The sequence below is a fragment of the Chiloscyllium plagiosum genome, unplaced genomic scaffold (genome assembly GCF_037043375.1).
Source record: "Chiloscyllium plagiosum isolate Xiang-an unplaced genomic scaffold, Cpla_swu_hap1 HiC_scaffold_42, whole genome shotgun sequence".
Classification (NCBI taxonomy): domain Eukaryota; kingdom Metazoa; phylum Chordata; class Chondrichthyes; order Orectolobiformes; family Hemiscylliidae; genus Chiloscyllium; species Chiloscyllium plagiosum.
The window spans coordinates 33,168,860-33,190,179 of record NW_028270180.1 but is presented as its reverse complement, the minus strand read 5'-3'; the positions used below and the strand labels follow the sequence as shown (position 1 = coordinate 33,190,179).

Genomic DNA, 21,320 nt, shown 5'->3' with positions numbered 1-21,320 from the left:
ATGAGCTGCCAGAGGAAGTGGTGGAGGCTAGTAAGATTGCAACATTTAAAAGGCTTCTGGATGGGTATATGAATAGGAAAGTTTTGGAAGGATATGGGCCGGGTGCTGTCTGGTAGAACTAGATTGGGTTGGGATATCTGGTCGGCATGGACGAGTTGGACCAAAGGGTCTTTTTCTGTGCTGTACATGTCTATGACTCCAATACAGTTTTTCCCCACTGCAGTACCATCAGTGGAGTATCTGCCAGCAGGAGGTTGGTTCAATGCATCCGCATTTACTACTTGGCCTCCCAGATGGTGTTCCAACTTGTAATTATACACACTTAGAATTGGAGCCCACCACTGAATTCAGCCTGAAGCTATGGACGGCACTGCCTTGTCCTTTATAAGTAGGCCTAGTAGTGGTTGTGATCCATTATTATTATATATTTATGTTCATAAAGATATTGATGGGACTTCCTGACACTAAACCTTCCTTCTCTATCTTGGTATTTATGCTCTGTATTAGCCAAAGTCCTGGATACATACTCTACTGGGTTTTCCTCTCCATTGGGCCATCTATGAGCTGTGACTACCTCGACGCCATATGGCAAAGCATTACCAAATCTCGCTTGGGATCATAGTGTGCCAACACCTTACAGGATGACGGTTTCCCTTTCTTCACTTCCTTGAAAACTGTCGCTTGGCTATGTGACCATTTCTACGAGTGACCCTTTCATAAGAGTTGATACTAAGATGAAGGCCATATTACATATGTTCCGTCATAATTCAAAATCAAAGGAAAGACCAAGGCTCCGGTACAGATGTGGGAGCCAGGGCACCTTTCATCCCCCTCACTTTATCTTCCAATTGGTGTAACCTCATGTTATTGACTCTGCAGCCAAAGTAGGTCACTTTGGTGGTCTAGAACACACATTTTTCCTGTCTAAGGCATATGCCCACCTGGGAGAAACATCTAAGGATTATACCCAAGTTCTCTAAGTGTTCCTTATCGGTCTTCCCTGTTATGAGCATATCATCTGGATAATTGGTGACCTTGTAAAATGGACTCCATTGTCCACTGAAAAATTGCAGAGGCTGATGATTCTCCAAATGACAGTCTCACATATTGGTACAAACCCTTATGTGTATTAATTGTAGCATACTTCTGCTAATCCCCATCTACTACTCGACAGCTTTGCATACAAATCCTCTATGCGATTGGGTATTTATCCAGCTGTGAGAAACGGTTTGTGACCCTTTGTTTAAAATCCCCACAAAGGCAAATCGACATGTCAGGCTTCACAATTAATACGACTGGTGCTGCCCATTCTGAAAACTGGACCCATTTAATAATTCCTTTACCTTCCATCCTTCTGATTTCTGCCTCTACCTTTGCCCATTAGTCAAGTAGCACTGGGTGGACCTTGCAGAATTATGGAATTGCTTCCTGGTCAATATGCAAAGGTGGCTTTGCTTCCATTGATAGTCCCTAGACATTCCTAAGTATCCTCCAGGTATTTCGTTAGCACTTCACTTCAGCATCCATTTTCTATTCAAGAAATGTTGAGCCAATCTATGTGAATCTTTCTCAATCAAAATTGCTTGGGCCTGAGCCTTTTACTACAATCAGTGGTAATTGAACTAGCTGCTTCTCATAAGTGACTGGAACCAACATTGTACTTTAAACTGTAAAGGGTTTCCAATATAGGTTCTCGGTCTAGGTGAGGTCTTGCACAGACTTAAGGGTTGGAGTCCAGAGCAAATTTTGTTAAAGACCAGTTCTGTGATCACTGAAATGACTGCCCCGGTACCAACCTCCATTCGAACCAGATGACCATTTAACTGGATGTTTATTTCGACTGGTTCTAATATGGATGTTGCTAAGCCATTTAACTGTTCCAAACCAAATGTAGGTGGACTTTCCAGGATGTGCACTCTCGTGGACACCAGCCTATGAGTTCTCTTACAGAATTTAGGTCTAATAGGACTCCTTCGCTGTCTTGAGTCCACATACCGACAGCAACTACAATGGCTTGCCGGCCTGGATCCCTAAGAAAATTTTAACCATTTGGCTTAGGCTTGGCTTTACTTTGGGATTTTGCTGTGGGCTGATCTAGAGCTCCTCTGTTCAGGATCTGTCCTGAGTGAGGCTACGTAATAGCTATTACTCAAGTAGTGTACCCAAGCTCAGTCAGACTGGTGAGGTTGTCCTCTTCCATCAGAGTGCCACAGTTTCAAATGATAAAGTCAGTTGTACTGCATGCTTGAAGTCCTTTTGGGCTTCAGCTAGTAGGCACTTTTGCATGATTACATCATTAATCTCACACACCAAACAGTTCTCACAGCATCATATTAAGGATTGAACCAAAGTCACATGCCTTTGCTAGTCATCTTAACTGAGTCAAAAATGCTGATACAGACTCTCCTGGTTCACGAATTGCTGAGTAAAACTGACAGCATGTCAGAATCAGAGGCGGCTTGGGGTCATAACATTCCTTAACTAAGTCCATCAACTCTTTAAAGGTTTTAGTATCTGGTGCCTTAGGGAAAGTTAGGCTCCTAGTAACCAAGCAGGTGCAGATCTTCAAGTTGTCAGGAGAATTACTCCAGCTTTTGATCTGCCTTAATGTCATCTGCCCATAAACAATAACGCATACTGGGCCCAGTCTTCGACAGCAGGAACAAATCAGTCAAGCTTCCCAAATAATGGCATGATGTCATGTTATGGACCAGGCCAGACCCCCCTCAAACTATTTTAAGAAGGTGGTCTCGCCCCTAACATTTTCTTATTTTAAAGGCAAGTATGAAATGCATTTTCCAAATGCAATGCAACTGTTCAAACTACTTATTGTTAAGCAAAACACAATTTATTTAATTACTGTATTTAAAATACAACCAAAGAAAGAGGAATTTAGAATAATTTAACTGCATTGGAAAACTTAAAATAATAGATACAGTAACTATTTCTAATTAACTGCTCCCATAACAGACCCCTTGGCAAAAAGACAAATTCAGGTATAGATTCTCATATGCAGTTCCCCAATCCAGGAGAAAAAAACATCAAGCGAAAATACAGAGAGTAGCAGCTGGGACACATTTACTGAAGCTTCCAAATCTAGTGAGACTCCAACAGCACCTGATACTACTGAAAAACCAAAACCCAGAAATCCTGATCTGAGAGAGATGGCCTCACCCATTCATATTATCCAAAAAAACCAATGCCTCCTACTTTACTCTTTGTTAGCCAGCTCTGCACCTCTCATTCAATCTCTCTCTTAAAAGAAACCAGAACAAAATAACATCCTAAAGCCATAGCATTATCACAGCCAGAAATGCTTACCCCAATCAAAGACAACTGCCACGAGCAGATTTTTTCAGGATTGTGCTTTTCTCTTGTCACCAATGAAATAACTCCACAGATGCTGGTATCCTGTCACCAAGTTATCCTTTATTTACATGTGGAAAGTCCATGACATTGGTCCAGCTCCCTCAGAGCCAGTTTTCAGCTTGAACAGGATGTCTGACATTCCTCTTCTTATCTTACCCGATTAACAGCCCCAATCAGGTAACTCATATTTGATGAGGTCATAGAGTCATAGAGATGTACAGCACGGAAACAGACCCTTCGGTCCAACGTGTCCATGCTGACCAGACATCCCAACCCAATCTAGTCCCACCTGCCAGCACCCGGCCCATATCCCTGTAAACCCTTCCTATTCATATACCCATCCAGATGCCTTTTAAATGTTGAAATCTTACTAGCCTCCACCACTTCCTCTGGCAGCTCATTCCGTACACATACCACCCTCTGCGTGAAAAAGTTGCCCCTTAGGGATCTTTTATATCTTTCCCCTCTCATCCTAAATAACCCTCCACCACCACCCTCTGTCTTCTGCCTTTGAGCCAGTTCTGTATCCAAATGGCTAGTTCTCCCTGTAATCCATGAGATCTAACCTTGCTAACCAGTCTCCCATGAGGAACCTTGTCGAATGTCTTATTGAAGTCCATATAGATCAAGTCTACAGCTCTGCCCTCATCAATCCTCTTTGTTACTTCTTCAAAAAACTCCATCACTTGACTGACCTCATTACATTGGTCAATCACACAAGGTTGCAGATTTTCTTTAACAATAAAACCCTGGAAGTTTGTTAAATAAAACAAACCAAGTTGACCAAACCTAGAACACAGTCTGAAAAATCTTAAACACACAACAAAACAAAGTTTCACCCACTCCCCAAAGCCACCACTTTACAGCATTTCAACTCAAGATAAAAAGCCACCCCCCACCCCAAAATATCAAGTTTCCATTAAACTGCTCCTCCCCCCAATTCTATCCGACGAATTGTGAAGTACTCTTACATGAATATTTAAAAAACTGAATTCTTAGACTTTCCAAATCTTTTAATAATCTGGTGATTTCTAATCAATCCTCCAGATCTGGAAGTTTCACAAACTAAATGTTTACAGCTGAGCCATCCTATACTTTCAAGAACAGCAACTACATTTGCTCTGGATAGATTTAGATCTCCTTCAAAACTGCCTTAAAGCTTTCTAAGGTAAATTCATTATTATCCTAAACCAAAAGCAAGATAATGTCTTTCAACATTTACACTCTGTTGTAAATTCCACAGTATAAACAAACCTTTCATTAACACTCCACACTTTTTTAAAATTCATTTATGAGATGGAGGTGTTACTACCTGGCCAGCATTTATTGCCCATCCCTAGTTTCCCTTGAGAAGGTGGTAGCGAGCTGCCTTCTCAAACCACTGCTGTAAACCTGCTGTGGGTTGACCCACAATGCCATTCGAAAAAGAATTCCAGGATTTTGACCCAACAACAGTGAAGGAACGGTGATATATTTTCAAGTCAGGATGGTGAGTGACTTGACAGGGAACGTGTAAGTGGTGATGTTCTCATATACCTGCTGCACCTGTCATTCCAGTTAGAAGTGGTCATGGATTTTGAAGATGCTAAGGATTTTTAGTGAATTTCTGCAGAGCATCTTGTAGATAGTACACACTGCTGCTATTGACTGTTGGTAGTGGAGAGAGTGGATGTTTATGGATGCAGTGCCAATCAATTGGGCTGCATTGGCCTGGAGTCAATCTTCCTGAGTGTTGTTGAAGCTGCACCCATTCATCACACTCCTGACTTGTGCCTTGGAAATGATGGACAGGCTTTTGGATTCATGAAGTGAGTTACTCACTGCAGTACTCATAGCCTCTGACCTACTCTTGTAACCACTGTATTTAGGTGGTGAGTTCAGTTTGAGTTTCTGGTCAATGGCAACCCAAGTATGTTGATGCTGTAGGAGCGATGGTAACATCATTGAATCTCAAAAAGCAGTGGTTACATTGTCTCTCATTGGTGATGATTATTGCCTGGTATTTGTTACTTGCTACTTGTCAGCCCAAACCTGGATATTGTCTACATTTTGTTGCAATTTAACATGGACCGCTTCAGTATGTGAGGAGCTGCAAATGGTGTTGTGCAGTCATCAGCAAACAACCCCACTACTGACCTTATGATGGAGAGAAGGTCATTGATGAAGCTGCTGAAAATAGTTGGGCTTAGGACACTACCTTGGGGAACTCCTGCAGAGATGTCTTGGACCTGAGATGACTGACCTCCAACAACCACGATCATCAGGTATGACTCCAACCAGCATAGTTTGCCCCCTATACCTATTGATTCTAGCTTTGCCAGGGTTCCTTGATGCCATACTTGGTTGAATGCAACTTTTTTTGTAAAGGGCTGTCACTCTCACATCATCCCTGGAATTCAGCTCTTTTGCTCATGTTTGAACCAAGGCTGTAATGAGGTCAGGAGCTGAGTGGGCCTGGAACACCAAACTGGGCATCTCTGAGTAGGTTATTACTGAGCATGTGCTGCTAGAGTAGGATAAAAGGTCGGCACAACATCGAGGGTCGAAAGACCTGTTCTGTGCTGTACTATTCTATGTTCTTGGTAGCACTATTGATAACACCTTATAGCACCTTCCATCATTTTACTGATAATTGAGTGTAGGCTGATGGGACGATAGTAGGCTAGGTTGCATTTGTCCTGCTTTTTTATGCACATGTTGAGTACAGATAAGTGCTGTAACTGTAACTGTACTTCAAGAGCACTTGGCTAGGGGAGCGACAAGTTCTGGTGCACAAGTCTTTGCTGGAATGTTATCAGGGGCAATAGCCTTTGCACTGTCGAGTGCCTCCAATCATATCTGGCACTTCTGGCTGAAGATTGTTGCGAATGCTTCAGCCTTATCTTTTGCACTGTTGTATTGGGCTCTTCCATCATTTCAGGATGAGGATATTTGTGTAGTTTCCTCCTCCAATGATTTGCTTAATTGTCCACCACCACCATTATTTTCATTAGAAAGATGCAGGTTGAGGGGGGACCTGACTGAGGTCTACAAAATTGTGATGTATAAACAGGGTAGTTAGCAAGAAGCTTTTTCCCCCAGAGTGGGGTACTCAATTACTAGGGGTCACGATTTCAAAATGAGGGGAAAGAGTTAAGGGAGATATGCATGGAAAGTTCTTTACGCAGAGGATGGTGGGTGCCTGGAATGCTTTGCCAGCAGACGTGGGCACAATAGGGTCATTTAAGACACATACATGAATGGACAGGGAGCAGAGGAATACAGATCCTTAGAAAACCGGTGGCAGGTTTAGATAGAGGATCAGGATTGGCACAGGCTTGGAGAGCCGAAAGGCCTATTCCTGTGCTGTAATTTTCTTTATTCTTTGTTCATTCATGACTGGATGTGGCAGGACTATAGTGCTTAGACATGATCCATTGGTTGTGGGCTCACTTAGCTCTATCACTTGCTGCTTATGCTGCATGGCATGAAAGTAGCCCTGTTTGGTAGTTTCATCAGTTGACATCTCATTTTTAGGTATGCGTAATGCTGCTCCTGGCATGCCCTCTGAATTCTCCATTGCACCAGCGGCTTGTTGGTAATGGTTGAATGGGGGATGTGCCAGGCCATGAGGTTGCAGATTGTACTGCAGTACACTTCTGCTGCGGTTAATGGTCCACATCACCTCACAGATGTCCAATTTTGAGTTGCCAGATCTGTTCAAAGTCTGTTGCAATTAGCACAGTGATACTGCCACCACATGATGGGGATTATTCTCAATGGTAAGGCAAGACTTTATCTCCATAAAGGTGGTCACTCTTACCAATATTGTCAAGTGCAGTCTGCAGATTAGTGACGATGAGGTCAAGTGTATTTCTCCCTCTTGCTGGTTCCATCATCATTTGTTGGAGACCCAGTCTAGCAGCTATGTCCTTTAGGACCCAACTAGCTCAATCAGTAGTGCTGCTGCTAAGCCACACATTGGTGGACATTGAAATCCCCCCCACACCCAGGGTACAGTTTGCACCCTTGCCACCCTCAGTGCTTTGCTGGTTTGCAGTCACCTTACTCTCTGACACATATGGGATTAGGTCATGGTTCCAAAAAGGCATCCCTGACATTTTCTTTTTTTAAAAAGAACTCCTTTGCAAAAGTAACCATCACTCATATGGCATTATAGTTTTAATTTCAAACTAAAAAATGATAAATAACAAATCACACTACTTTCATCATGTGATCAAATTCAAATGTTTATTTTTTCTAAAAATTCACTTCACTCTTAAAATTTGTAAAAGTACAAATAGTTCAAATTTGACATTATTTAAAGTGCAATTCCTCCAAAAGAGTATGTGAGGTGTTTCACTGTACTTGCCATTACCAATCATATTTACAATATACATTAATATTTCAGGTCAAACATTCTCTAGTTCTTCTTAGTTTCACAGTTTTCAGCTCCCCAGTGTATTATGATGAGAAGATATTCGTGTCCTCATGCCACTGAAATTCTGCACTGTCTGCCCTGAGACTTAGCATATCCCACATTGTGCACATTCTGATAGCGCCAATCTACATGGTCTCCAACAGCTCTTTGCACTAGAAGACCAACAGACTTTGGGCAGACAACAAAGCATCTTTCACTGAGTTGCTGCCCCTCCAGTAGCAGCTGTTGCCTTGGTATGTGAGCCTGGGAGCAGCCACAGGTACTGATTTGGAGGGGAGGGGGAGGGGGAGGGGGTTCAGATCACAGTTACCTAATATAGATAGTTAATGATTTGTGGCAAAGTTCTGATAGTTTAACTTTGTTAAGAAGCAGTAGTTTAGATCTGATACTTTCATTAATTGGATAAAGAAGGTGTACAATCCTAACAACTGGGGATGATTCACTGATACCAGAGGACTAACAGGATGTTGGTGCATAATGTGTTGGTCTTGTTAAAGTTGTGAGGTTAGCTTCCTGTTTTCTCACTGATCTGTAAGGAAACTCTTTCCTGGATCTTCGTTGTCTTTCTCTGGTCCAGTTTTTATGTGGAAAAGACGGTTCTCTGAGGACAGTCCAATGAGAACTTTTCTCTGCCCTGGGCACATATTCTTAAGGCTAGATTATTTTCTCTGTGTCAATCAATTGTCTGAACACTTCTGGTCAATGGCCATGGGACAGTTGCTCATGAAGTTGGATGATCATTGGGCCCTTGCTCACCTTAGTTTTCACTGCTAGTTCAATGTGCATTGTGACCTCCACGTTTTTGCAATTCTTCTCTTTCATTTACCCATGCTAGAATTTTGGAAGATGTTAATTGCTACTGTAATACCTGTTAAATGATTTGGACGTGAAAATAAGAGGTAAGGTTACTAAGCTTGCAGATGACATCATTGGCGGTGTAGTGAACAGCGAAGAAGGTTACCTCAGAGTACAAAGGACCTTGATCAGATGCGCCGAAGAGTAGCAGATGGAGTTTAATCCAGATAAATATGAGGTGCTGCATCTTGAGAAGGCATATCAGGGCAGGACTTATACACTTAATGGTATGGTTCTAGCGAGTGTTACTGAACAACGAGACCTTGGAGTGCAGGTTCATAGTTCCTTGAAAGTGGAGTCACAGATAGACAGGATAGTGAAGGCAGCATTTGGTATGCTTGCCTTTATTGGTCAATGCATTGAATATAGGGTTTGGAGCTCAGGTTGCAGCTGTACAGGATATTGGTTATACCAGTTTTGGAATATTGCATTCAGTTCTGGTCTCCCTGCTATAGAAAGGATGTTGTCAAACTTGAAAGGGTTCAGAAAAGATTTACAAAGATGTTGCCAGGGTTGGAGGGGAGAGTCTGAATAGGCTGGGACTGTTTTCCCTGATGCGTCAAGAGGCTGACAGGTGACCTTATAGAGGTGTATAAAATCACAACAGGCATGGATAGGATGAACAGACAAGGTCTTTTTCCTGGACTGGGGGAGTCCAAAGCTAGAGGGCATAGATTTAAGCTGAGATTGGAAAGATTTAAAAGAGACCTAAGGGGCAACTTGTTCACACAGAGTGGTGCGTGCATGGAACAACCTGCCAGAGGAAATGGTGGAGGTTGGTACAATTACAACACTTAAAAGCATCTGGATGGGTATACGAATGGGTAGAGGAATTTGGGCCAAGTGCTGGGCAAATGGAACTAAATTTATTTAGGATATCTGGTTGGCAAGGACTGAAGGGTCAGTTTCCATGCTGTACAACTCTATGACTCTATAAATGAAATCTCCTGATACACAGTAAATACTAGGAAATTTCAGTTTTTAAGGGATTCCCAATTTCTAACACAAAGCACTGAGGTCTGTGTACATATGATTAAAGAACTTGAGAAGAAACTAAACATTAACATTGGAGCTTGGCCAGTCAGAGTTAAGTCAGGAGGCACTTCTTGACAAAGTGCTGTGGAAACCTGGAACTTTCCCATGAATAAAAGCTCTAGAGATTGTAGGACAACAATCAAATGAACATTTCAAAACTGAATGATACTTTTGTTAGCTAAAAAAGCAGATCCAAAAAAAGGTTACCTCAGAATACAACAGGATCTTGATCAGATGGGCAAGTGAGCCAAGAAGTGGCAGATGAAGTTTAATTTAGATATGTGAGGTGCTGCATTTTGGAAAGGCAAATCAGACCATGACTTATACACTTAATGGTAAGGTCCCAGGGAATGTCACTGAACAAAGAGATCTTGGAGTGCAGGCTCATAGTTCCTTGAAGCTGGAGTTGCAGATAGTGAAGGAGGAGTTTGGTATGCTTCATTTATTGGTCAGAGCATTGAGTATAGGAGTTGGGAAGTCATGTTGCTGCTGATTAGGCCATTTTTGGAATATTGTGTGCAGTATTGGTCTCCCTGCTATAGGAAGATGTTGTGAAACTTGAAAGGATTCAGAAAAGATTTACAAGGATGTGCCAGGGTTGGAGGGTTTGAGCTATAGGGAGAGGTGGAACAGGTTGGGGCTGGTTTCTCTAGAGTGTCGGAGGCTGAGGGATGACGTTTTGGAGGTTTATAAAATCATGTGGGCATGGATAGGATAAATAGACAAGTTCTTTTCCCTGGGGTGAAGGAGTCCAGAACAAGAGGGCATAGGTTTAGGGTGAGGGGGAAAAGATTTAAAAGCGACCTAATGGACAACTTTTTCACACAAATGGTGGTGCATGTATGGAAAGAGCTGCCAGAAGAAGTAGTGGACGCTGGTACAATTACAGCATTTAAAAGGCATCTGGATGGGTAAATAAATACAAAAGGTTCAGAGGGATACAGGCCAAGCACTGGCAAATGGAACTAGATTTATTTAAGATACCTGGTCGGAATGGACAGGTTCAACTGAAGGGTCTGTTTCCAAGCTGTACATCTCTCTGACCCTAAGTCTAAATGGCTTCAGAATACAGACTTGCAATTATTTAACTGAATGGTGGAACAGGTTCAACAGACTGAATGGCCCCTCCTTTTCTTTACCATGAAGGGACATTTTTACATTCAGCACTCATTCATGACTAAATATCACCCACCTCTTGAACAAAATGCCTTTTCTACTGCAGTTACGATGTGATGAGAGTAATGTTAGAAATTTGCACTCCCAATCAGGAAATTAAATCTATAAGAAATTGCTGGAAGAACCCAAATTTTGATCCAACTGGATGAATATGGCGATTGATCATGCTCGTGGATTCCTAACGTTAATTTGGAGTTCATCAAGTTTCATGCACAAGACACTAAGTCATAAAAAGAAAAACAATTGTTGCTTCTTTTGGGTGAACTGAAGTTTTCAAGATAATTTATTCTTTCTAGCTATCACAACACTTTGTTGCCCTTTTGTTATGTGCAATGGAAGTCATTATCAGAGTGCTATGGATGCTTGCTGTGCACAAATTGTGTTTTGTACACAATAACCAGCTTTCAAAAGTATAGGTACTTCATTACTTAAAGAGGGATTTGTGATGCCCTACTGGCTGAAACCATAATACCAAGATGTTCTTTCTCTTAACTCGTAGTGGGGCAATCATTTTGCAATATCTTGCAGGGCCCCTGGGAACCTGGAATCTAAATCCCAGTAGTTGGATATAATTTTACGCATGGTCAGCAGTAAGAGAGGATATTAACAAAAGAAGTCTAAAACACGGGGCACAGTCTCAGGATCAGGGTCCAGCCATTTAGGGCTGATGTAAGGACAATTTTCTTCATTCAAAAGGACTGTGAATCATTAGAATTTTTTGGCCAGAAGGTTGTGGATAGTTGCTCCATTGTTGAGCAACCATGGCTGAGATATGCAAATAATTGGGAATTGGGAGGTTTGGGGAAAAGGAAGGAAAGTGGAATTGAATCCTGAGATCGACAACAATCAAACAGCACAGAGAGCTGATGGGCCTGTGGGATATAGGTAAAATAATGTTACTTCTGCAATTCCATTTTACAAAGTAAATGAACTCACACCAGTGTGTAATTGTTTTAGCCAAGAGCTGAGTCAACAAGAATGGAAACGATGTGGAGGAAATATATAATTGTTTTTGTATTAGCTAAAAATATATGCAAGAAAGAAACGGGACTGCAAGACAATGGTAGATATTACAGGTGAATTGATAAAATGCTGTGAAGAGAGGCAGTTAAATTAGATATGTCTGTATAAACAGTAGGTATAAACATCTGTTTCCCACTTTTACAGAAACACAGGAACAAACCCCAATTAAAAGGGCTTAGTGATAAGATGCTGTGACGGGCAGCACAGATGGAGGGAGTAGATAATGGTAAGTAAAGGATGGGATGAGGTCAAATGGCCTTGTGAGGTCAGAAATAAGCATTTTGTCACAGACAAGGCCGAATAAGGCAAGAGATGGACAGGAGTAATGGGGCCAGTCTTAGGGAAGTGGAGGATGTAAACAGGGGAGGAGCAATGTAAAACAAAAGAAACCAAATTATATAAATATTGTGTATGAATTGAATTTGGTGTGTATATGTCCTCTGCCTTATAGGCACTGGACATCACACCCACTTGCAAGTGTGAAATAAATGACACTACTGATTCAGATCTTGTCTCAGACTGAAATTATTGAAGTGAGTGAGCTTTGTTTCTCACAGGCCGAATGGTGTACTCCTACTCCTGTTCTTATATTAAATGGTCAGTAATCCTTTGGGTTTACATTTTAATATGTTATAGTCAAAATATGTGAATGTTAAGGGTGTTATTAATTACAAAATTACATTAAAAGTTACCTCAGCAAGATTATCAAATTTGGTTGGACCTATTCCTGGAGACTTGTTAATCACATGATCTTTTGGTCTTTAATTATAAAACCAGCCCTTTGTTTTTCCCGTCTCTAAGTTTCTTTAGAAATTAATAATTACCTTTAAACGCCCACCGGAGGCGGAGGAAGAGGAACCTGTTGCTGTTTGTGTAGAGGCCTCTAGCCCAGGAGTGACGGTTGGTGATCTCTCGGCGGCAGTGTCCTTCGCGCTCTCACTTTGCGACAGGACCTTACCGGCTGCTGTCGGTTAGCGGCAGAAATCCCGGGCGGGGATCGGTTCCCCCTCGGTGACGGAGCGGACTCCCGGGCCAAGCGAGGATGGAGGTGAAAGACCGAGAGGGGAGTGAGTGTCCCCGGACACGGGCCCTAAACAGTCCCTGACCCTCCCCACTCTGGCCACCTAACCCTTCAATCCTCTTCACTGTTTTTTTAAAGCTAGACCTTTCTCAATCTGGCCACTTGACCCTTCTCGTCACCTACTACCTCTGGCCACCTAACTCTTGAACCCCTCTGACCACCTGAACCTTGACTTCACCACAACTATCAAGCTCCATACCCCCTCCAGTTAAGTTACCTTACCTTACCCAATTCTCCATCTGACCCTGCCCGTCCCCAAAACTAGTGTGAGAACAAAGCTCACACACCCTTCAATAATTCCATTCTGAGACCAAAATCTGAATCAGTAGTGTCCTTTATTTTTACACTTGCAAGTGGGTGTGATGGCCAGTGCCTATAAGGCAGAGGCCAACTGTGAGAAACAAAAGCTCACTCACTTTAATAATTTCAGTCCGAGACGAATATCTGAATAACAGCTTCTTTTTTATTTATACACCTATAGGTGGGTGCTTTGTCTAATTACCAGGTAAGGTAATTACAGAATGCACAGTATATCCAAAAAACCCTCGCAATTTATACCATATGTTTTCCTTATTCCATTGTCTGTTCCCTGCTTCACTTACGTCACTCATTTCCTTAAGACTTATCCCACAACTTCTGTTTATCCTGTCTTGTCCATGACAAACTCTTATCTCTGACTCCCATAAGGGTGTTTGACGTCAGTCTATTATAGATTATTGATTAGGCATATCTTTTCTTCTATCAGCATCTATTTCCATCCAGAGGCCACTTTGACCTCTTTGATTAGGGTTAGTTCCTGTGTCTTGAGTAGGGGAAACAGATGCTTTCCTGTTTGCCCATATATCCACCATTGTTCTGTATTCACGTCTCATGCTAACATATCCTTTCTTTTTGCTGAATATGTATTTTCTCATTCCTATTCTGTATCAGAATTTATACTTGCAGAAATAACATTAATTCATTTATATCCCACAATTTCCCCTTTTTCTTTTCATTACTATTTGTTATCTTCTGCATTTTTGTCTCCTTTTTTTTTAAACATTGTTCCCAAAATTCGCAAGCATCATTTCAGAGATTTCATCCATCTTAGTCTCACTCATCTCCTTATTATTTAGTTGATAAAGTTCCTCTGTCAAATTTCCCCTCAGGGGCATTCGTTTCATCAAGGCTGTTTCAATCAGCCTCTGGGTGAGCCCTCGTATACAGGGTATGATACAACAGCCAATGGCCACCAATACCCCGACTACTACTATCAGGGAAGTAAGGATAGAAACCACCACCCCCTTCCATTTTCCAAACCAGGATTCAAGCCACCCTGTGAGAGATGTGTCTACTCCTGAATTCTCAGCCAGTTCCTCTGCTAAGGTAGTCAATCCCCGTAAGGCCCGAGTAATTGAACCATCAGGCGCAGTGTTATTAGGAATAAAGGTACAACAGCTTCCTCCTAATATCACACATACACCCCCTTTCTCTGCTAAAATCATATCAAGGGCTATTCTATTTTCCCATGCCATCCTACTCGTCGCATCAAGCTGTTCTGATATTCCTTTAACCGCCTCTCTTGTATAATTTATAAATCGCTATTGATTATAGAAAATGTAATTTATCCAATCTACATTTTTATTAATTGTTACCCACCAAAAGAGAGCTGACTCAAAGCCTGCTGCAATCTGGTTACGAGCCTTGAATTCATCAGGTACTCCCCTAGGAACTCCTACCGAATCAAGATAAATCCTGTCATCAAAAGAAGTATCTAACAGTAATCTCTTACCCCTTCCCCTTTTCTTACTATCTTCTCCTTCTCAAAAGCCAAGGTAAATGGAATTGCCAATTGTACAATTGCGCATATCCCTTTCCAATCCGGATGTAGGGTGGGTCTCAATATTTTTCCTCCACAGTACCACCACAGATCCGCTCGGGGAACCTTTAATGCTGAGTAGTTCCCTCCCTTCTCCGTTTCGGTAACATTCTTAATCTCTGTACATAATTTCAGCTCCCCCAAACCTCTCGACCGACTTGTACCTCGCCTGTGCACACATGACGTGTGATTTCCAACTGCGGCGGAAAATGTGGGGGGAACTTTTGCATCTTTCTCCTCCAAGGGAGGGAACATCAGAGATAGGGAGGTACAATTCCTATCATTCCATGCAGTCTCATCCTGATACAGGGCTATCATACATTTCATGCCCTTCCTGTCTCGCTTCCACCCGAGCGGAAAGGGAACCACCTGGGCCACTGGCCTACCGTAGGCACATGCATAGCAATTGCTTTTGTTCAGACTTTTTACAGTATACTTTACCCATTCAACCCAGGCATTTGCATCCCCGTACCCAGTCTCTATCTCGATGGTCTGTTTCAAATCCTTTACCTCTATAATTTTTACTACTTTAGGATCATCGGGAGGGGTGAAAGGTTGTATCTCATTACCCAGTAATTCTACCCGTTTTCCCTGTCCTACGCTAATTCGAAAACAACAGCCCACAAACTCCTCCCCATTTGCTTTCATTTCAATCCCAAATGTTTCATTTAATTGTATCTCATAAGTGCCACCTCCCAAAACTGCTTCGTGCCATGTGGTTTTCCTTATCGTTAAATATATGGGGTTACACTTTTTATTGGGACAATCGCGTGCTGGTCGGAAGGGGGCCCGGTGTATTGTGACAAGACCATTATACCAGGTACCATCCCCGAGGCCATCCCCATAGGACTTAAGATGTATCTCTGAGTTGCGGTATTGTCTCTGATTAGCTACATTCCCACAATTTACTAAGCTACATACATCAGTGTCTATTACTTGTGGATTATCAGACTCAGGAATCATTAATAATACATATGAAAATGATATTTGACAAAATCCTAATACGAAGAGGACTAGCATCATAACTCTAAGCATTCCCAGTATTCTAATCACTATGCTAAAACACAAAAAGGCTTAATATACAATCTTACAGAAATAATCCCGCGCTCGCGTCGCCACTGTATAGTCAATTACTCAAAGTCTCTTTAGTCTGAGTTCAGCGGGTCTTGCGTTGATTCGGCTGTCCAGACTTCTTCCTCAACTGGAGGGTCCACTGGCCCTTTGATCCGAGTGTAATGAGTCCAGCCTTTTTCCGCCGTCCTTATTGCCGTTTCAGTAGTCAAAAGAGCCTGGTACGGCCCTTCCCAATCTGGCTGTAGCTTAGTCTCTGTCCATGATTTTATTAAGACCCAATCTCCTGGCCGGATGGGATGAACAGCAAATTCAAGGGGCGGAGTCTATGCCAATAGACCCTGTTTTCTGAGGAAAGATAAAGAGGAGGACAAGCCCAGTATATACTTCTTTAAAAACAAATCTTTAGTTTCAGGAATTGGCAATTCTCCCTGCGTTCCCAAATAAGGTAATCCAAATAAAATTTCATAGGGGGATAGTCCCAAATCTTTCCTCGGGGCTGTTCGTACTCGCAAGAGAGCTATAGGTAAACATTTGGTCCAAGGGAGTCTGGTTTCTATTATCAATTTAGAGAGCTGTCGTTTGAGTGTTTGGTTCATTCTCTCGACTCTTCCTGATGATGGAGGATGCCATGGAGTATGGAATTCCCAGGAAATCCCCAATCCCTTCATTACCCCCTGTAACACTTTAGAGGTAAAATGAGTTCCTTGGTCGGAATCTATACGGTTCACTAACCCATATCGGGGAATTATGTGCTCTAATATTGTTTTAGACACCCCATTTGCAGTGGCGGTAGCTAGGGGGTATGCCTCAACCCTACCAGATAGATGATCTACTATGACCAACATATATTTTAATCTTCCTACTCTAGGTAGTTCAGTATAATCTACTTGTATACTCTGGAAGGGCCTCAATCCTGGGTCTCTTCCTCCCTGGGCCTGTTTTCTCAGAACTTTTTTTATTTACCTTTCTGCATATTATGCATCCCTCACATATTTGTTTAGCAATGGTATATATTCCTTTACATCCATATTCCCTAAGAACTAAATCACACATTGCTTGTACTCCCCAGTGACTGCCTTGGTGTAGGATAGCCATAATCTCTCGCATCATCATTTTGTTTAACATTTCCCTTCCATCAGGTAACTTCCAATGCCCGTCTGCTGTCTTTGTAGCCCCTAAATCCCTCAATTCTCTTTCTTCTTTTTCAGTAAATATAGGAGTTTCCCTAGGACCTGGAACAGTAGGTATTAGGGAATGAATCACCACTTCTTGTGGGTTCAGGGCGGCTTCCCTAGCCACTTCATCAGCTAATCTATTTCCCCTAACCTCTAGTTCATTTCCTTTCTGATGACCATTTACGTGCACTACGGCTATCTCTTGGGGGAGTAATAAAGATTCCAAGACCCGTTTAATCAATTCTTCATGAACTAATTCCTTCCCCCGGCTATTGATCAATCCTCTTTCCTGCCATATCTTTCCGAACGTGTGCACAACACCAAATGCATATTTAGAATCAGTGTATACTGTTCCCTCTTTATTTTCTAATGTCCTAAGGGCTCTCTCCAATGCATAGAGTTCGCAGGTCTGAGCTGACCACCCATTTGGCCTCCACCACACGACCTTCTGTCCCGTCTACGACTGCATACCCATTATGCCTTTTCCCTTCAATCACCCGGGATGACCCGTCTATAAAAAGTCTAGCCCCTGCATGAAGTGGAACATCTCTCAGGTCCATACGGACCTTAGTTTGGTATTCAATAATGTCAAGGCAGTCGTGCCCTGGATTCTGAGGAGAGTCTCCTTCCCCTTTCCAAAGAAAAGCAGCTGGATTTAAACAATTGTCGGTGACCAACACTAAATCATCCTTTTCTATCAGTATCGCCTCATATTTCAAAATCCGCGAGTCTGTCAACCATCGCCCAGCTTTTTGGTTTAGGATTGTTCTCACTTGATGTGGAGTGCTTACTATTAGGGCTCCCCCAAATGTAAGCTTTCTGCTTTCCTCCACCAACAGTGCAGTGGCAGCCACAGCCTGCACACACTCAGGCCACCCTCGGGATACTGGATCCAATAGCTTTGAAAGATATGCTACTGGTTGTTTCATCCCTCCCTACCTCTGAGTTAATACTCCCAAAGCCGCTCCCTTATCTACGGTGACAAAGAGGTGGAAGGGTTTATCTAGGGAAGGTAAGGCTAACACGGGGGCATAAATCAAATCTCTTTTGAGTTTCTCGACTAGTTGTTTTTCCTCATCATTCCAATTTAGATGTTCTGGCTCCCCCTCTATTAGTTTGAGATATAATTTCCTAGTCTTCTGAGCATAGGAATCTATCCACAATCTGCAATATCCCGTTAGACCCAAAAATTTGCGTAACTCTCGTTTAGTGCTGGGCAGTGGCATCCCCACTATTCCCTCTATCCGCTCCGGGCTTATCTTTCGCTTACCCTCACTCACTAAATGTCCCAAGTATTTTACTTCTTGCTCCACATATTGTAATTTGTTTTTAGATACTCGCAGGCCCTGCTGGCCCAGAAAATTCAATAATTTGTTAGTGGCTTCTACTACTCTTTCTCTTCTTATTCCTGATACTAAGAGGTCGTCTACATACTGCAACAGGGTAGTCCCCTTGGGGCTGCTAAATTTCTCCAATATTTGTTCTAACTTCTGTCCAAATAAATTGGGGGATTCCGTAAACCCCTGGGGGAGCACAGTCCATCGGTATTGCTGTTTCTGCCCTGTCTTGGGATCCTCCCATTCAAAGGCAAACAAATTCCTACTTTCCTCCACCAAGGGACAAGCCCAAAAGGCATCCTTTAAATCTATCACACTAAACCATTTGTGGTCATGAGGGATCTTACTTAATAACGTATAGGGGTTTGGCACCACTGGGTGCCTGACCTGTACTATCCAATTTAATGTTCTCAAATCCTGCACCAATCGATAAGTTCCATCAGATTTCCGCAGTGGTAGAATTGGGGTATTATAAGGAGACATACATGGTTCCAACAGTCCATCTCTAATCAGTCCCTCAATTACTGGCTGCATTCCCCGTTTACCTTCTATGGAAATAGGATATTGTCGTTCACAGACAACGTCCCCTTTCCGTTTTAAATTTATTAAAAGGGGAGGGATCTGTAGTTTTCCACGATTCCCTTCTCTAGCCCATACTATAGGGTTTATCTCTCTCTCTGCATCCTCTGTCAACATTGCCAGTTGTACAACTAATTCTTTTTCCTGAATTCCAATCTCCAGTCCTAAAAGGATAATTCGGTCTCTCCCCAGTAAGTTACTTCCTATATCAGGGATATACAGCAGTTCCCCTGTAACCCTACCTTTAGGGAGAAAGTGAGGTCTGCAGATGCTGGAGATCAGAGATAGAAATGTGTTGCTGGAAAAGCGCAGCAGGTCAGGCAGCATCTAGGGAACAGGAGAATCGACGTTTCGGGCATTAGCCCTTCTTCAGGAATCTATCTCAGGCGACCGAATCAACACGGATATCTACTACAAACCAACCGACTCCCACAGCTACCTGGACTACACCTCCTCCCATCCTGCCCCCTGTAAAAACGCCATCCCATTCTCCCAATTCCTTCGACTCCGCCGCATCTGCTCCCAGGAGGACCAGTTCCAAAAACGCACATCCCAGATGGCCTCCTTCTTCAAGGACCGCAATTTCCCCCCCGACGTGGTCGACGATGCCCTCCACCGCATCTCTTCCACTTCCCGATCCTCCGCCCTTGAACCCCGCCCCTCCAACCGCCACCAGGACAGAACCCCACTGGTCCTCACCTACCACCCCACTAACCTCCATGTACAGCGCATCATCCGCCGCCATTTCCGCCACCTCCAAACGGACCCCACCACCAAGGATATATTTCCCTCCCCTCCCCTATCAGCATTCCATAAAGACCACTCCCTCCGTGACTCCCTCGTCAGATCCACACCCCCCTCCAACTCAACCTCCACTCCCGGCACCTTCCCCTGCAACCGCAGGAGGTGCAAGACTTGCGCCCACACCTCCCCCCTCACCTCCCTCCAAGGCCCCAAAGGAAACTTCCATATCCGCCACAGATTCACCTGTACCTCCACACATATCATCTATTGCATCCTTTGCACCCGATGTGGCCTCCTCTATATTGGGGAGACAGGCCGCCTACTTGCGGAGCGTTTCAGAGAACACCTCTGGGACACCCGGACCAACCAACCCAACCACCCTGTAGCTCAACATTTCAATTCCCCCTCCCACTCCACCAAGGATATGCAGGTCTTTGGACTCCTCCATCGTCAGACCACAGCGAAACGACGGTTGGAGGAAAAACGCCTCATCTTCCGGCTAGGAACCCTCCAACCACAAGGGATGAACTCGGATTTCACCAGTTTCCTCATTTCCCCTCCCCCCAGCCTGTCTCAGTCAAATCCATCAAATTCAGCACCGCCTTCCTAACCTGCAATCTTCTTCCTGACCTCTCCGCCCCCACCCCAGTCTGACCTATCACCCTCACCTTGACCTCTTTCCATTCCTGAAGAAGGGCTAATGCCCGAAACGTCGATTCTCCTGTTCCCTAGATGCTGCCTGACCTGCTGCGCTTTTCCAGCAACACATTTCCAACCCTACCTTTAGGACCTTCTATCGTCATAGGTTCAAATAGTGGGACAGTAAATCCTTCCCCGTTCACCCCCGAAACAGTAATTGACCGTGTTAACATTTCTACTTTCTTTGGTTTAAAATTTAGCGATGACCGTGCTGCCCCCGTATCTACTAGGAAGACTACCTCTTCCCTACAGGGTCCCACCTTCAAGTTTATCAAGGGTTCCTGGTGGGCCCCCGAGGGCAGGAACCCCTGACACCCCTATTCTTCATCATAATTCATAAGCGGAATTGCCTTTTCTTCCCTTTGTAGATCAGGACACTCCCGCTTAAAATGCCCTATCTTTCCACAATAATAGCATCCTGCCTGTAGCGACTTCCATCTCTGCCCCTGTCGCTCAAACCCTCTATCAAATGTTCCCCCTTCTCCTCTCCCTCTTCCTCTCTGTCCTACATGCTGCCTCCTGCCGCTCCGGTTGCTCACTATTGGTTCCATTCTCCTCTTAATTACCTCATCAACCGTAGCTACCATCATTTGCGCCTTCTGTTTTTGTCTCTCATCCTCCCTCTTTACAAACACTTTCTGTGCCTCTCTCAACAATTCATCTAATGGTTTTTTGCTCCATTCTTCTATCTTCTGTATCTTTCTCTGTATGTCTGGCCATGCTTTTGTCACAAAATGTACTTTCAAAAGACCCTGTGCCACTGGGTCCTCAGGGTTCATTCCAGAGTATTTCCGCATTGAGTCCCTTAATCTTTGCAAGAAAGCTGAGGGAGTCTCATCTTTCTCCTGTCTAATTTCAAAGGCTTTAATCAAATTCTGTGACTTCGGAACTGCCT

The 21,320-nt window shown here is 43.3% G+C and overlaps 2 protein-coding genes across 6 annotated transcripts in view; one reads left to right on the top strand and one right to left on the bottom strand.

Moving 5' to 3' along the window:
- Positions 1 to 12,817, bottom strand: part of cib2 (calcium and integrin binding family member 2) — a 290,432-nt gene extending 277,615 nt beyond the window's left edge. Inside the window, exon 1 of the mRNA XM_087981963.1 lies at positions 12,703 to 12,817. The gene's annotated coding sequence lies outside the window, so the exon portion shown is untranslated. The remainder of the gene's footprint in view (positions 1 to 12,702) is intronic.
- The window catches only part of lrrc61 (leucine rich repeat containing 61), a 42,037-nt gene continuing 33,503 nt past the window's right edge, over positions 12,787 to 21,320 (top strand). For 4 of the 5 annotated variants that reach the window (XM_043680150.2, XM_043680149.2, XM_043680145.2 and 1 more), the window contains exon 1: positions 12,787 to 12,945. In XM_043680150.2, the coding sequence (XP_043536085.1) occupies positions 12,921 to 12,945 (25 nt within the window). In that variant the 5' untranslated portion in view covers positions 12,787 to 12,920. The remainder of the gene's footprint in view (positions 12,946 to 21,320) is intronic. The other variant, XM_043680147.2, reaches the window with a different exon arrangement.